We start from the raw sequence: 17,290 nt of genomic DNA, 5'->3' as shown, positions 1-17,290 counted from the left end.
TTCAATGGCACCTCAGTGACTACCTGCTGAAAATGGTGCCAGTGAGATTCAGCCCTCAATTCATCTCTACCTAACCAGAGCAATGCAGCAGCACTTTAATCCTTTAGTTTGTTCAAGTCTCTCACCTCCACGTCTGTACACTCTGCTCAAACACATCAGGTTCCAAAGGTTCAACTTTCATCCTAATACTGCCGTCAACACCATTGTGCATCTCATAGACCACTAACTAGCTGAGCAACTGCATTGTTTACCTGCAGTGTATTCTGGAATATGAAGGTGAGCTTGTTTATAACTCTCTCCAACTATCTCAAAATAACTTGACAGGTGCTAGTTTGTGACAAATGCAGACAATGCATGTATATCACAGAATGTCCAAGGTATTACTCACTGCTTGCTAGCTAAAGGTGTGTTCCAACAACGGGACTCTGTCAGTCAGTCAGTGAGCGAAAATGCCTCTTCTAGGCTGGCCCACTAGGTGGTCCAGGAAAAAAAGTAGTTGAAAAATGTTTTGCTATCTCAGTTTGAAGAAGGTAGTGTGTGACATCTGAAATAATTTTGCAGCAGTTATAAAGGCAAAGGGAATAGTCATATCACATTCAGAAAAAAAAATCCAAATTGATATTTAATGATTTAAATTTTTTAATATTAAATATTCCTTTGTCTTTATTTTATCCCATAACTACCCCATGGCTATGCAAACTTTTGCACTCGACTGTATAATCTGAACTCCGAATCATTTACATCACCTCTAGTTCAGCTAGCAAACCTTTCCAAAGTTGTGAGAGAAACATTTAGTGCCATTATTTTACTAGCCTGCTAACATTAAATGATGCTGGATCAGAGCCTTGATTCTACCTGCTTTTTAAATGTAATTTTTACTTTTTAGTGGTGTGGCAGAGATATCTTTGGAGGATACTGGCTGTGGATTGCTTTGTTTCAGAATAACAATAGCACAAGAAGAGAATATAAACCACAAGTTGTATCTCAATGGCAAAGACACCTGCGGATGTTCACAAATCCAGTGTATTTGATGGCAGCAATACAAATAACATTCCAAACATCTCTTAAAACATCAAAACATCGCAATAAATCCTATGGGTAATGTGGACAAATACAATTCTGAAAAAGGCATTTGAATTCATTGTTTTTAATAACATTTTAAAGGCAATAACATATTTGTTTTATAGAAAATAAACATCTCTAAGAAATACTATACACCATTATAATAGTACATCACATCTTACATTTAAACAGCAGCAAATACTTATATACACAATTACTTCGAATTAATCATTGTAAGAATAACTTCAACTTAATTATTTATGTGTAATACTGTAATGGGCTGAATGTGTAGTAACATAAAATAGCCTACAATATTGTGTTTGTCACATACAGCATAGTGGTGAACATAAAGCGCATCATTTAAGGTTCTTTAGTGTTCTCTCCAGTTTCATTTACAGGTCTGGTCCTTTCACTTCAATGTTAGAATGAAACAGTCTTCAGTAAAGAAAGGCCCTTTAATTGTTTAAGGTGCAGACCTGTACATACTGCTGCATTGTTTTTCGAGAACACATATTTGGACAGATACCAGTGGTGCCATGTGTTAGCAAACGCACATCAAAATACATCTTGGAAGAGCATCATATTAAAATAATATTTTGACTTTTTCAGAATATTTAGACCTGTATAGCACACCATGTACAATTTTTTAAATAACACTTAAGCAGATATTGAATTACATCCAGTGGGTGCTTGATGCATGACATCTTCAAATCTGAATGCCTTTCAAAATCACCAGGCATGCTTCTGTGCCAAACGGTGGCAGGGCTTGGGCCGCTAGAGAGGGCCGCCAGCCAAATCTGCCTCCAGGTGTCCCCGACTGATAGCATCCCTTCCAGAAAAGAAAGATTGGGGAGGAAAAAAAGGAATCAAATGGATGAGTGGCACATTGAGGTTTTTTTGACCAGCGGCTCTTGGGTTTTTTTTTTTTCTCATAGAGGAGCTGCCCAGGCAGGCGGTGGCTGCTGCAGGGGGACGTGGGGGTGGGGGCGGATTGTAAGGGAGTGCCTCAGGGTCTTGTAGTTTGGATGCAGAGATGATCTGGTCTCAGGTCAGTATTGCTACAGTACCTTTGTGCTTCAGCCGAAGCCAGTTTCAGTTTGAGTTCGGTTGCGCAGGCAGACGTATGTCCATGCTGGCTAAAAGTCTTTGAACTCCTATATTACACAGCCTAGCAAACAAAATGGACAAGTAGAATCAAAATATGCAAGCAGAAAAGGTATTACAGTAACGTATGTCACCCTATCTAATTTCTTCATGCATAGGAAATATTCATAGTGCATACTGTGTAGTGTGGCTATGAGTGGGCAAGAGACTATAGTGTGTGTGTGTGTGTGTGTATCTGGCTCTGCATTAGCAGCCTGGTGTGAGCTCTCTAATTGCCCATGCTGAGGCAGTAGCCACTGTGCTGATGTGAACGCTGCACCAAGTGGGCCAACGAAGCCAGCCAGCTCTTCCTCAACCACCCAGCAGGACTGCCCCCTAATTGTGCTGGCACAGAGCATTTTTTGCACAATATTTCTTCTTCTTCCACCTCCTGCACCAACACTGCCTCTGCTTTTCTCGCTCTTGCATCCTCTCCGCACTCATCCACCCATCTCTCTGGCTAAAGGCCAACATCTATCTCCCTCTATATCGAGCCATGATATAAGAACAGCCCTTGATTCTCTTTGAAAAGGTGCAAGCCATAGCCCTGCTCTTGTTTTCCTTGTTGCCTCTGCTGCTTTTGGCCCGGTCTAAACGGATGGTGCAGTAATCCAGGGCCTTGCTCATGTTGCCACGAAAGCCCCCACTAGAAAAGGAGTCTGTGCATGTGTAGGCACAGAGTAAAAGAAAAAGAGGAAGACATTTCCTGGGAGACCTGCATGGGGGTGGAATATCTACTGCTTGCTTTCATTAAAACAGCAAATTGGCATGGCTGAGACCTAAAGCCTTTAGATCCCTGAGTCAATGTGCTTTCAGCTTGTTCTGAACTCCTCACTCTCTCCCTCCCATCCTTTTTGTCCTTTTGACGTAGGAAGGGAAAGGAGATGGGAGGGTGCTTTGATCTGTTGCCAGGTTTTCTCTCACTGGTTGTCAACTACTGCTCTACCCCTGCACAGTCTCTTGCTCCGTACTCGCTTATCACTGCAATGCAAGCCGAAAACCTGTAGGCAGTTTGTAGCACTGAGTTGTAGTCAAATCATCTAGATGAGATCAGAGAAGTCTGAGTCACTGGTACAATTGCTGTACAATTTGAGCTTATTTAGTTCATCCTCAAAGAAAGGCATCTTCAGCGACACATTCAGCCCTAAAAATCTGACAGTATCCCTAATGCTAATTTAGTCTTGTGGGGGATAATAGATGTTAGAAAGCCAAGATCATTGAGCATCTAATTAGCATCAACTGTGCAAGCATGACTTTTGCTGGAGAAATGGCTCATCAATAAGGGTGAGCTCCTTGCTAGACTTGTCTGTTGCCCTGGGAGATGGAGCTGATGAGCGGCTGCGCTTTACACCTCCATTCACTCCCTTTGTTAGGGAGGTCAGCAAATGTTTCAGCAAGGCCACTGATGTACACGGCATAATAGGCATGTTTCTAAGATCAAAGACACGCTTTTATGTTCTAGAACGAGCTCAGACACTTACCTGGTGTTTTGGACATTTTATCGAGAAAGTGTCTTCATCGAATATGCAGCCTGACAGAGAAAGAGAGAATGAAAAAAAGAATTGGTGATAGAAGATGCTCATGGTCAAAGTCTGTGCCTCTTCTCATATTCTGACTCGAGTCAATAGACGTGGTGGCATTATGTAATGAGAGCTGGGGAAAATCTATACATCATTAACATTCACCACGCAGAGTCTTTAGCCTGAGATGAATTGATAGATAAAATCTTAAGGTCTTATACTGTACAAACAATTCATACACATACTATTTGTGTAGTATGAACACAAATACATATTATATGTTTTCGTAATGGCATACCTATCTCTTTGGCGCAGACATAGTGGTATTTATGAACACAGTTCTTCCAGCTGCAGCAGATGGAGGCTCCCTCACTCTGGCACTTAGAGCATTTCTGTAACAACAAATACATTTAATCAAGCAGCTCCAAAGTACAGGAACATTATATTCAAAATATTTTCTTCTGACAATGGGCAATTATTACATTTCAATTTCTACATTAGATTGTTCAGGTTATCCTGGGTCCAGGATCCTGTTAATTTCAAAATGATAAAAAGCAAATATGTTAAAAACAATTTTTCACTTTAAAACAATAAATATTAGAAAAAGCTCTCGTATTTCTCCTGGTTTTCATTAATTTCAGATTCATTCTGGGGCTTATATTAATGAACATTCTTGAATAACCCGGATGTGTATCAGAAATTACTTGGTAGCTAGTAGCAAGAAGGCTAGATTAAAGATTGCCATTATTGCCTGATGCACTGCTAACGGATCACTGGATCACTTTAAAAATAGCAAGATGGTGGATGGAGGATGACATGGTTTTTCAATTTATTTCTGCATATGGTGATCCAATTTGTATTGTATCTTTTATGAAAATAGAATGAAGTTCCAGAGTACATATCATAACCAGGGAACAGCCTGTAGAATAGTCTTGTACTTCTAGGTCTGTTAAGGCTGAAATGTACTGCAGTGGCATTTTTTCATATTTGGATACTGAATATTTGATTTTAGACTCTAAAATCTGTGTGCTGAAACAAGTAGAAACAATTATTCTTATTTTTTAAAATTAACTATGAAAAAATCAATTAATTTCAGTGTGTGCCAAGAAAACAAAACAAAATTTTTTTTTTAGTGTGTGCCAAGAAAACAAAAATAAAATAAAGAGCTGTTCCCTTGTCTTTCAATTTTCATCCTGAAGTAAAAAACTAATGAACACAACATACATCTATATCTTTTCCTGGACATACACCTTTATCAGATTTTAAAATTTTACATAATAAAAGATTATGTTGCCTCTATGCTTACTGTGATTGTAGATTCCCGCGCAGCCTCCTTCAGTCCGTAAAGTTTGCCTGCGATTAGGATCACACCACTGGTCCAGACAGCGCAGGACTCATGTGCCCAGTGCTCATTAACCTCAGCCTCCAGCTGTAACCTCTGCAGAAAAGAGTAAGAGCCCTCCTCACCAGCAGGGGGAACTCCTCCACCAGCTCTCCCTTGCAACATCTGCAGTCTTTTGAACCTCGCCCGCAAGCCAACACGACTTCTAAGTTGTGCCCTTCTTTCTCTCATCACCTGCCTGCAATCTCCTGCACTTGTCCCCTCTTGAAGTAAGTTTTTTTCTCCCTCTCTTTTCATGTCATTGATTTGCTCAGCACTGCACATGGCCACCTTGGCTTGCTCTCTGTCTCTGTGTTGCCTGAAGTCTTCATGGTATATTAAAGACAGTGTTTTCCGTGGTATGGTATTTTCAGGGTAGTATGGGCCACACAAATCCCCAAGCTCCCTGTAATTTGCTGGCTTTCCACACAGGCAGCATATTAGACACCTATCAGTTAGGCTTCTGTTAACTAAGGGGCCTTGGAGCATCATTGATGAGTTTGGAATTGTCTTGTTTTTTACCAAGTTCTTTTTTCTTGTCTGGTCGAGCAGATGCTCTTCCTCAGGTTTATTTATAATTGTGCAAAGGGAAGCAAGCTTTTTGGAGCTGTCAATGTGTACATATGGTTTGAAAGAATGCTTGCCTTCATTTTCTTGCATTTTTAAAAAATCTGTCAATATACCTTTCACAGTAGGAATACATTCATTTTTGCTTTTAATTTTAGGCTTGAGTCCCTTTACAGTGACCTTAATGGTACTGTTGTTATTCTGTTGGATCTTTTTTTTAGGTCCAGGCTTTTTTTTGACCTTTTGACCTTCATTTCCTATTTGTTGACTGAAGTCTTCCTGTTTCTTTTTAAGTGATGGTCGCCTGCCTCTTTTCGGTTTAATTACCATTGAGCCTATTTCTACTGAAAGCTGCTCACCCTGTGTCTTCTCTTCTGTGTTTGGAAAGAGAGAAGAAGTTGGTGGTGGTGATGTTGGAGGTGCTGGAGGAGAGGTGAACACATCACTCTGCTCATGAGTTTCCACAATTGGCACACTCTTTGCAAGCTCAGTGCCTTTTCTTCTCTTCTTCCGTTGCTTCAGATGCATCTCATGGTTATTTTTAATGGCTCTCTGTTTGGCTAGCCTTGGTGTGTTGATAATGAGGCTCCCAGTCTCCAATGCTATATCTGGTGTGTCAGTGCTCTCCACTGTGGCCCACTTTCTGCGCTTCTTTCGAGGAGTTTGGATACATGCTGTGTCTGGAGTTTCCTCAGTGCTTACTGTACTCTCACCCTCCTCTGGTGTTACCATTGTAGTGTTTACTGTCTTTCTTCTTTTTTCTGCTACCTGTAGTTCTGGGGATGGCTTTGGTGCTAATTCTTCTAGCACAACATCTGGTTGGATATTTAGAGGCTGTTTTTTAGATGCCGGGGATGTGATTTTCTGAACCATTGCTTCATATTTAAGTCCTCTGCCTTTCCTAGGAGGCAGATATTTTGTTTTAGTAGGACACTGAGGAGGCACACAGGGTGTGTCACTGATATCTTCCAAGGGAAAGTTATCTTTGGTCAGAGAGCTGCAAGCAGATGGTTCTAATTTATGGCCTCGCTTTCGCCTTCCCTTTGAACCTTGCGCTTCTAGTACTAACTCCTGTGGCTGAAGTTCCTGTATTTTTGTTTGACTAACTTTTAGTCCTTTCTTTTTCTTGACTGGGTCTGGGGCTTGTAAACTAGATTTTCTCTTGATTGAAACTGACACAATCTGCTCATTAAGTTGACTAAGTGAATCTGTGCAGATATCCTCATGGTTGGGTGATTTTAAGGTTGATGTTAGGTTCTCACAGGGCTGAGCAGCAGCCACTTTCTGTATATGTGACTCAGTGGGTTTTATTGCTGATGTTTCAGTTGATGTGTCTCTCTCTTTCTCCTTGTCTTCTGTTATCTTTTCCCGTGTTTGCTTCCGAGATCTTAATACCATGGAGTTTTGATCTTTTGCTCCAGAATTTACAAAAGAAGCATCCAAAGCAGTGTCCAAAGTGGAACCTATTGTGCTGTCTATTGAAGTGTGCAATGTAGTACCAACAACAGTTTCCAGACTGACTGCAGTATTTTCTTGATGTTCAGGGGTTTCACTCATGCAGCTTGTATCTTCAATATGCTCTGTAATAGCATCTATATTATTTTCATATTTCATTGATTTGATTCTAGAGGTGAGGCCTTTTGGCCGACCAGGGCCCTTAGGAGTTACTCCTTCTGTAGGCTTTAAGCCAGGTTTTGGACCAGGCTTAAGAGCAGGTATAGCAGCAGGCTTTGGGCCAGGCTTTATACCAGGTTTTACACTTGGCACAGCCCCAGGTTTTGGGCCTGGTTTTGGCCCAGGTTTTGAGTTCTGTTTTGGACCAGGCTTCAAAGAAGGCTTTGCACCAGGTTTGGGACATGGCTTTGGGCCTGGTTTTGGTCCAGGTTTTAGGCCCTGTTTTGAACCTGGTTTTAAAACAGGCTTTGAACTAGGTTTTAGGCCAGGCTTTGTGCCAGGTTTTGGTCCTGGTTTTGGACCAGGTTTTGAACTGGGCTTTGGACCTGGTTTTCTTCTCTCTTGAGAACAAACTTTTGGGGTACTTTGTGACCCTAAAGAGCGAGTACACATACGGGATGGTAAACCTTCTGCCAGAAGTTTTGGCGTTTGACTGCTAATATCCAGCTGAACAGCCTCCATCTGATCAGAGAACATGGCACTGTTACTTGAGAGCATGCTGGGCTTTTGAGTAGATGGTGGAGCCCCATCCCTCTCCACATTCCTCATCCCTGCATTTGAATGAATTAATCTTCTCCTACCCCGTGCATGCTTTCTGCCCAATAGTCTTGGATGTGTAGAAGGGGCCATGGGCTCTGGTTTTGTTGCACTGGGACAGCTTATACCTGGTTCTACATCCTCATCACCTTTCTGTGGAGATGGTGGAGTATCAGCCCAAGATGGTGCAGAAGATATTATTGACTTGCCTGGCAACTGAGGGGAGTCAGGCTCCAGCACCTTTGCATCACTGTGATCAATGTGATCCCTCGCCTGATTCTGAGGTGTTGTCTTCTCATTAAGAGCTGAGAAGCCACTCCTGACAGGGTGAGACTGAGGTGCAATGTCATATGTGACTGATGTCCTTTCACTGCTTCTGTGGGCTATGTCCTGGGCAGGGGTCTCAGCTATTTCGGTGTTGACCACACAAAGTGGTCCACTTGCTGTCTCCCCTTGATTATTACAGGCTTCTGTAGAGGACTTTTCTAGTTTTGCTTTATTATTAATCACATCTTCATTGGATATCAGACTTCCTTTCTCTCTTACTTCAGAGGCTGAATAGGATAGGGCAGATTGTTGCTCCTCAAAGACATCATTCTGTCTTTCAGAGGTTAACTGTCTTTCCTCTGAAGATTCACACTCAGAGGTGAGATGAGGTGTCTCTGAGCTTTCCTCTTTCCTAGGCAAATATAGATTGGACTCAGGCACATCTTTTGAAATAGCTGGTGATGCTGTTATAGGGTCCTCACCATTATTCTGTGATTCTGATTTGAACATTTCAGATTTCATTTCTGAATCTTCATTTCTTTTACAGCTGGTGTCACAACACTTCCCAGCAAAGTCTCCTTCCTCTGTCTCATATTTGTTTTTCAGTTTCTGATAGATGTTGTCTTCCGTTTCATAAGAATAGCTTTCATTTGACACTTCTTTATTTAACTTATGAAAAAAGGAGGGGCACTTCTCATCCTCTATCCACTCCTGTCGTTTCTCAGTTGCCTCAAAAACTTCTCCTTTGCACTTATGTTCTGTGGGCAGCTTCATTTTCCCAATTTCTTTTTCATCAGTTATCCTCTCTGTCCAGGCAGATTCCTCAAAATTCTCCTTCTGAGTACTCTCAGACTGCTTTACACCTATTGGAGAATTATTCTCCTGCTTCATAGGACTTGGGGCTGTTACGCTAATAGGGGACCTTTCATTTCTAATGCTTCTGAGAGAACTGTGCTGCTCCTCTCCAAATGGCACTCTCTGCACCCTAGGGTCACAGCTAAGATTATCTTCAGAGGCTGCACCCTGTATACTCCGATCTGAGTCACCTGACCTGACAGACATGTCATCTGTTGAGTTTATGGAGCAGGTAGAAACTGTGTCCAGACTCAACTGAGAATGTGCTGAGGCGTGTATTGGACCTTTGCCCTGACCAAAGTAGTAGTAGTTACGTTCCATCTGATCTTCGGTGCTGCTGGAGTATCCTACTTCTAGTAGATCAGCTGGCATAGATCTTGGGGTGCCATAAGAATCACTGGGGAGAGGACCATGTTGGCTATCAGGACATGAAGTGTCCTCCATTGCTTTTAAGTGGCCCCTATATTCCTCTCCCTTTTTCAGCTGGTTTCTCTTGTTACCTTTTTTGTTGGCCATAAGAGCTTCTGACAGAAGTAATTGTTGGACATTATTGGAGATGTTCTCTACCTGAGATGTCAGAGCATTAAGGCTCCACAAGCTCGGGTTAGAAAACAGCTTCTCAGAAAAACGGTCCTTCATAGAACTGGAGTAGCTCTGAGATTGGTGATTAACACTTGGGGATGGGTGGGTGTGTGGAGGCATTAACATGTTAGGATCTTGCAGATTCGCAGAAGAGGAGGAAGGGTTGACTGGTTGGCCATACTGGAATGTGTCAGGATTGGGCATTAAGGGAGAAGGTGTGGAGCTATATGAGGGTGACCTGCCCACAGACCTTGCAGGTGAGTGGCTGGAGCTTGGACTGCAGTTCTGGTAATACTGTTCAGGTGACCTCACAGAAATATCTGTTATACAATAGTTTTGTTGGGGCTGATTATAATGTGGAAATTTTTGAAGACTCTCTGGCGTACCTGACATTCCCTGCAAGGAAGCCTGCTGTTCAAATCCAGCTCTTGAAGAAGGCTGTTGGTAGCCATAATTATTCTGTGGCCGATAGCCACTCTGCTTCAGACTACTGTGGTTACCCATCTGCCTTGAATACTGGGCATTAGGTGGCATTCCGTAGCCACTTTTGTAGCCATGGGGAATTGGATTGCATTTCTCCATGTAAGATGATGAGGTGGAGGAGGGTGGTTGGGAGTGTTGAGGGAACTGAATGTGGCTCTGTGGGTACATTAGTGGAGATGGAGTAGGATTGGGAGGATGACCTTGCTGATGGGGGCTAGTATATACAGGGGCAGAGGGTTGGGAGGGGAGATGGCACTGGCTTTGAGAAATGGCTAGCATGTTCTGCTCAAGATACTGGGATGAGCTACTGGCCCCAGGCTCAAGATGACCCACAATGTCCTGTTCATACTGAGATATCTGACCAGACTCATCCCACTTCTGCTGCAAGTGTCCCTCACTCATGTACTGGGATGAATATCCAGAATTCATGTGGGTACTGTAGCCAGCCTGTAGGTGCTGGCTTGGAGCTTTTCCTCCTCTGTATGGTTTCTTGCTCTGAGCTGAACTGCTGCCATAGCTGGGGTAGGGCTGCTGCCCATAACAGTCCTTAGAGCTTGTTCCTGCTGTTGGCATCCCTGCAGCAGAAAGAGAGTGCACCTCATAGCCCTGTCCGGTTTGGCTGTGATGTCTGTAATTCTCAAGGCGAGATAATTCATGGGGTTCCTGCTGGTAGCAGCGCTGGTTGCCCTGGAAACCACCCCGCTCTCTAAAGGACTGCATGGCTTCAGCTAGGGCACTCCTTTGGAAAGAGAGATAGAGAAAATGAGACATGGAGAGAAAATACTTGCAGGCTTGCAAGTATCTTTTCGATCAAATGTTACCCAGTTACACATTGCAATCAGTTACACATTGTTTTTTAATTTGCCATTTTTATCATATGACAAATTTAATTGTAACATAACCATAGCTTACTCAGTCATTCAGAAAATCAAAACATTAATCTCCATTTAAGCAACACAAAATGTCATTTTCTTACAGCAACTGTGCTCAATTATCAAAGCACTTTGTTATATCTGGGAATTTCAACAGTCTGAATCAATTTTAATTAATTATTAATTATTTATTATCGATTCAAAATATTAAACAACACATGCAGTGTACTTCATTGTAAAATATCGTGAACATCATCTTTATGAGCGACTTGATATGTACCAAAAAATGAGGGGTATTAGATCTGAGAACATACTAGACTCTGGATCCCAGGGGCCACCTAGGGCATAGTTTGAGAACTGCTGCTTTAAAAGGCTCATCTATTAATTAAACATCTGCCAGGCCTCCTAGTGGAGTTATCACTAAATATATGCTAAATAATCTGAAATGTACAGCTTTTTTGTAGCACACAGGTAATCACAAAGACTTTTGTCCTGAATAGCATGGACTTTCCTCCAGATAGCCAGGAACAAGTGCTTGTTTTATGGAGGGACTGAGGCACTATATAGGGAACCTTGTCACCTAGAGACAGTGTAATAGAAGCTCTTCAGTTGCTGTACTCCAGCATTGGGAGCCTATCAAGGGACAACCACCTGGTACCATCAGATGTTCGCATTACTCATCTCACTAGCACTCTGTCTGAAGTCACCAGGCCCCTGAGCTTGCCGTTCCCCTTCAGCAATGGCATAGCAGCTTCCCAGGAGGCTGCCAGCCATCTATTACTGGTTCAGTAATGCTGCTGTGCTTGTTTACACAATGACCCAAATAACATCACTTGGGATCCAAGCCCCAGGACCTCAAAGATGCATATGAGGTGCAGTGAAATGTACAAATGGTGCATTTTTTTTTGCTGCATATTTAAACAAGCATGCCCAATAAGACCTTTCCTAGAAAATAGTAAGAAGTAGTAAGAAAAATCACAGACACTGAGTTTGCTTTGCACATGACAGCATATCAAAATATGTTACAAAAATAGTAAATAAAAATTAATAAAACTTAAGTATTATAATATTAATATTAAGAATATTATTAGTTGTAACTAACTCCAGGTAGTAGAGTAGAGAGTTAGTAAGGTACAGTAGTCTGTACATTAAGCTTTGTAAAACAAATCTTATGGCTGGATATTTCAGGTGAATAATTATATCTCTGTACTAACATAAGACCATAAAACTAGGTATTATCCATAAATAATCAAAGCAATGATCACTTGCATAACAAAAGCCATTATAGGAGTTTTTTTCACTGTGCTGAAATCTAATAAACCAATCAGATCTTTTGGTATTCACCATTCTCTTATGGTCTGGGCTTATGAAATTATTGGATAAGGACAATTTGCAACCAACAACATTTTACTGAAGAAAGAATACGTGTAGTGACCATCACATAGGAAACACCATGGTACACAAAAATGAGAACATGTTTTTATTGTTAAAAAGCCAGGAGAAATTAGTTTTGACAGGGATGTGTATGAAAAGTATGTGATAAAGTAGTTCCAAAGGGTCTGAACCACGCTCAACATGGTTTCAGCACCATGGTCAGCAACTGCTCAATAGAAAGTCAGTGCATGGACAATGCACTAAAGGGATTGTTATACTTCCTGAGAACTGCTGAGAGAAAAGCCCTGAGCTTTCGTAGTCTTTCAGAACAGTAGGAGGATCATAGCTATCCATCAAACAAGGGTGGGTAGGAAACAGCAAGGTGTGATATATGAAAGTGCACATTTTATTGTTGTCCATTCAAATAAAACAAATTGTACTTTGACACAATGATAACAATGTAGCCATTTTTTAAGCTTCTGTAGATATGGAATGAGGGTGGAGGAGATGCAAATGAGATTGGACACATCCAACTGGCTGCTCTGTCTTGACCAAGTGCAAGGTCTGTTTCCCACATGTCATCTTGACTGACAGAGCTGAAGCTTTCAATCTGACCTTTCAAGGAACTGAACTACACAATTACTGAGATAAGAAAACCTTTTGGATACTGCACACCTGGAATGATCAGGAACAGTCTGTTCTGATTTAGCTCATTTCAAATCCTGTTGGTCTGTTCTATGATTAAGCATTGTAATAAGGATATTCTTTATTAAAGAGCACATTACACATTAGTGGACAATAAATGCTTCTATTTTGTGTTACATCAGTAGATCAGTAGTTACTTGTTTTATATTGGTCTTATAAGTGATTGTTACAAACATGAAATCCATCACATGAGGTGTTGATAGGGATAAATGCAGCATCAAAAAGCTATGCAGTTAGACAGATATCATTGTTATTCCCGCCAAGTGATAGCATTGATTCACCAAAATTATTAGTCATCTCAAGAATATGATAGTGAGACTTTTGAATATCTGGATTTAGTACACATGGTTGTCTTTCTATGACACTTCGGGCTGAATGCCAGCAGTTAGTAAGGTTCGGACAACTTTCACCATTAGAGGGCTATGCAGAGTGGCCTTTAAAATGTCGAGCCCTGGTATCGTCGGCATGGCGACACTGAGTGGAGTGATTGTGCTTACTTTCTGTCCTTGCCGAGAGAAGCCTGCTGCCTGTTTCATTAGTACCAGCAGTGCCCATGGCATCACACCTCAGCAGAAGGAATGAAATAGACAAGACTCAACCTATGGTGATTTAAGCTTTCTCTCTACCAGCGATTTTTACTCCCCTGCTTTAGTGTGTGGGCATGCATAAGTGTGCATAACGAAAAAAGAGAGACAGTGAAGAAAGAGTGCTTGTGCATGTTTGCATGTCTGTGCTAAAAGAGCACTAGAAAGAGAAAGACATGTTTATAAGTGTGTACTGGAAAAATCAAGTCTCCAGCTGCATCCATACTGACCTAATAATTGAATAAAAACTACATGTTTGAAGCAGGGAGTGAGCAGTTTTGTGGGACAGTGCTGTAGACTAAACAGAAATAAACACAGACTGTTGATGGTGTGCAGCAACCAGGCCTAATAACTCCCATTTTTACCATACTGAAACAACACATACAGCCGTGCTACCCTGGCATGGGAGCCGACTTTACGTATGTAACCAAGAACTCAGCAGCTGTCTTGGGAATTTCAGAAAAAGAGAGAGAGAATGCTTTAAATTAGGGCAGCAGGCTGATTGATATTCTGGTGCACAAGAGGAGAAAGGAGGGTGGTAGAGAGAGAGATAGAAAATGGAAGAAGGTGGGATCTTAGCAGGTAAGCTATGCTGTTGTCTGCTGGTCCTGTGCTCTACTGAAGTAGCAGCCCCACTTTCTCTGCAGGGGCGTTCCATCTGGGTCCATGCACTCCCACACTCTCCTGCACTGCACCTTGTACTACTGCTGCATTTTCCGTGCCAAAGATTGCTTACATTGATCTCTCAGGTAGAATGACAAGTCTCAAATGCTGGTTGTGCTGAGGGATTATTTTCTTTGAGACAGACTTCATCAATAATACTGGTACAAAGGCACAATGACATTACTGGCCTGAAATGCTATATGCCTTGCTGCGTTCAATAAGGGCACAGTCATTTATTTCTTCCTGTGAGGCTCGCTGCTCTGCTCCCTCTCCCCACCACTTCAACTCACCTAATTGATGATGCAGAACGATTGCAGTGTCACTCACGCTAGCTCTTTCTTCCTCACCATCTTTCTCCCCCACTCTATTTCTCCCCATTCATTTTAATTCTCTTTTGCTCACCGTTTCTACCTGTCGCTTACTTACGCATTTTTCTGTTAAACATTAAACACAGATTAAACTATTACCCCCGAGCAGGGGACTTGCTGGTGGTGACCTTGGGAATGTGGCTGTTGCTGTCACATGTGATCTGCTGTACACAAACTTTCTTGGAAGATAAAGGCATAATGGTGACTGGTTCCCCCTGCCCACTGTGCATATCACTCCAAATCCACTGGTGTTTGCAGGAGAGATTCTACTGCTCTATTCTACTTAATGCACTGCTACCAGCTCTAAGCCCACTCATATCTGAGATTACAAATTCCAGGATCCCAGACTACCAGAGTATTGGGTCTGCATCAAAAATCCAGGCCACTTTCAACTGATTTATCAGAGAGCCTTGCCAACTGGAGCTCGTTTTTGTGTAGCAGTTGAACCACTTTACCAAATGCATGCTTGGCTCCTTCCTCTTGTGTATTAAGGTTGGTCAGAAATAAGTCTGAATAATGGAATTGGCTAGGATTCAATCCTGCTGCATAGTGAATGTGAGTTACACGGAGGAGGGACAGTGGGACAGGTTTGATTGTTACCCGAGGACAAGACTTGGGAATATTTGTTCTGAAAACCCATTTCTGCCAAACTTAGCCAACACTAAAAGCCCTTGTGCCACAGATACACTGTGTATGCGAAATCAGAGCAGGGCCTGGATACACCACAGGGAACAGGTGAGAAGGAGAGAGGGACAAAGAGGAGGGGGTAGATAAGAAGAATGAGGATTGTTGATTGTTGCCGAGCAATTTTTTGCATTCATTTTTGTTCCTTTTTTCCCTTCCTGTTGCCACTGAAAGAACATTGCAAGTTTCCTATGCAAATTAGCAAATGCCATTTAAGGGTTTTGCTAGACTGAATGTAATACTTCTATATTATAGTACTTGAGTCCACATTGGTACAGAGAAATTCTATACAACTCTTACAAGCAGTCTGGATGCATTACATGCTACAAATGTAAAAACAGGCAGAAAAGCATAAATGCTGTTTCTGATAGTAGTGGTAGATGGTGGCGGGTGGTCGAATGAGAGCATAGTTTTTTGAAAAGGATCCGTTGATGTGATTGCACTGTCAGAAATGCTTTCTCTGATGCCCAGGAGAGTCAGCAGTTTGGAGGGTGAGGCTTAAAACAAAGGGATTCCAGAGCTTTGGCTTATGTATTTGCTTCCTTCTCTCTTGCATACTCCCTCTATCCCTCCCTACCTTCTGTCTGTTGTGTGGACTGGCTGGGGACAGTGTCTGGACAGGGATGGGTGAGTGTGAATGTGCTGGTGGAGCACAGCCAAGCCAGCAGAGGGAGATGAGGATGACAGGAGCCTTTGTTCTCTGTTGATGAAAAGCCATACTGGATCCCCGCTCCCGCACAGACAGACATTAGGGTACATCACAGGCAACCAGTGCAGCATGATTAGATTAAACCCAGGCCAAAATTACTCCGCTCGCCCTAATTAAACTTTAATCTCCAATACCACACAGATTACCTGCATCATAATTGAGTGTAGGAGCGAAGGGCAGAGATTTTTGAAGGGGCTTTTTTGAGAGAGAGAAGGGAGAGAGAGAAGGGAGAGAGAGAAGGGAGAGAGAGAAGGGAGAGAGAGAAGGGAGAGAGAGAAGGGAGAGAGAGAAGGGAGAGAGAGAAGGGAGAGAGAGAGAGAAGATTTAATGCTGGCTGAAGGTCATGTCCCCCTGCAGGGAAAATATCTTTCTCCTTTTCTCCATTTTTCCCCCTTTGTGGATAGAGGACTGTCAGCTCCACCTATGGCTGCTGTCAGACTGAATGTCCCCTACACCTGGGCAAAGTCTATACAATAGCACTGCAGTCCTTTACCTCCTGCCATCCCATCTTCCTGCAGGACTCATGGCCTCATTCTTCTCCATTTTATAAAAGCATTCAACATATTTCCTGCGTAGAAGTGTGTGTGAGTGTCAGTGTGCACACAACTGCATGCAGAACTGTGACTGATGGAGCTGATTCAGAGAAAGGACAGCAGGTGTCTACTCCCTCCCCCATTTCATGCCACAGTCCAGAAGGTGATGGGTGATATGAGAGGTGCAATTTTCTATCTTAGAGCCTGCCGATGTCCTTTATATCCACAAAGGCCCCGCTGCCACAGAGATGGGCTGTGGCTGGTTGAACATAGGCTCTGAAAAACACAGCAGATAAACCTTCTTGTCAAATCTGGCCTTCCTGTCTAAGAGCTTCACAGAGCTCTGATCACAGTGTCTGGCTTGCATATAGATTCTCATCAGACACTAATGTTTTTACATGTGGCTTGGTCCAGTGCATTAACATGGGTACAGGCAAATGTGAAGTGGTGTGCATTGCACAGCCTGGCTGAGTTGTATGGTTTTCAAGACAAAAGTATCAGTTTTTCGGGAGCAGAATGTGTGTGTGTGTGTGTGTGTGTTTGTCTGTGTATTGTGCATGATAGGCTGTGCAGGGAAAGCTGCCTGGGGGTCTGCATGCCCTTCAGGATCCTGCCCGGCTATCCTTTGGATCGCTGAGCAAGAGGACTGGGCCAGCTGAGCCTTGCTAGTGTCAGCAGCATGTGGGCAGACTCCATGTCCACTAGAGCTCATCACATCACTCATACA

The 17,290-nt window shown here is 42.5% G+C and overlaps 1 protein-coding gene across 2 annotated transcripts in view; it reads right to left on the bottom strand.

Annotated features, from left to right (window-relative positions):
• Positions 1 to 43: 43 nt before the first annotated feature.
• The window catches only part of LOC113528286 (retinoic acid-induced protein 1), a 38,087-nt gene continuing 20,840 nt past the window's right edge, over positions 44 to 17,290 (bottom strand). Inside the window, exons 2-5 of one of the 2 annotated variants that reach the window (XM_034310092.2) lie at positions 5,032 to 10,810; positions 4,024 to 4,117; positions 3,687 to 3,736; positions 44 to 2,230 (exon numbers count right to left, since the gene is read on the bottom strand). In XM_034310092.2, coding sequence (XP_034165983.2) covers positions 2,222 to 2,230; positions 3,687 to 3,736; positions 4,024 to 4,117; positions 5,032 to 10,791 — 5,913 coding nt within the window. In that variant the 5' untranslated portion in view covers positions 10,792 to 10,810 and the 3' untranslated portion in view covers positions 44 to 2,221. The other variant, XM_026916755.3, reaches the window with a different exon arrangement.

Source organism: Pangasianodon hypophthalmus, chromosome 13, assembly GCF_027358585.1.
Source record: "Pangasianodon hypophthalmus isolate fPanHyp1 chromosome 13, fPanHyp1.pri, whole genome shotgun sequence".
NCBI lineage: Eukaryota > Metazoa > Chordata > Actinopteri > Siluriformes > Pangasiidae > Pangasianodon > Pangasianodon hypophthalmus.
The sequence above is the reverse complement of the archived record's forward strand: the minus strand, read 5'-3'. Positions and strand labels throughout refer to the sequence as shown.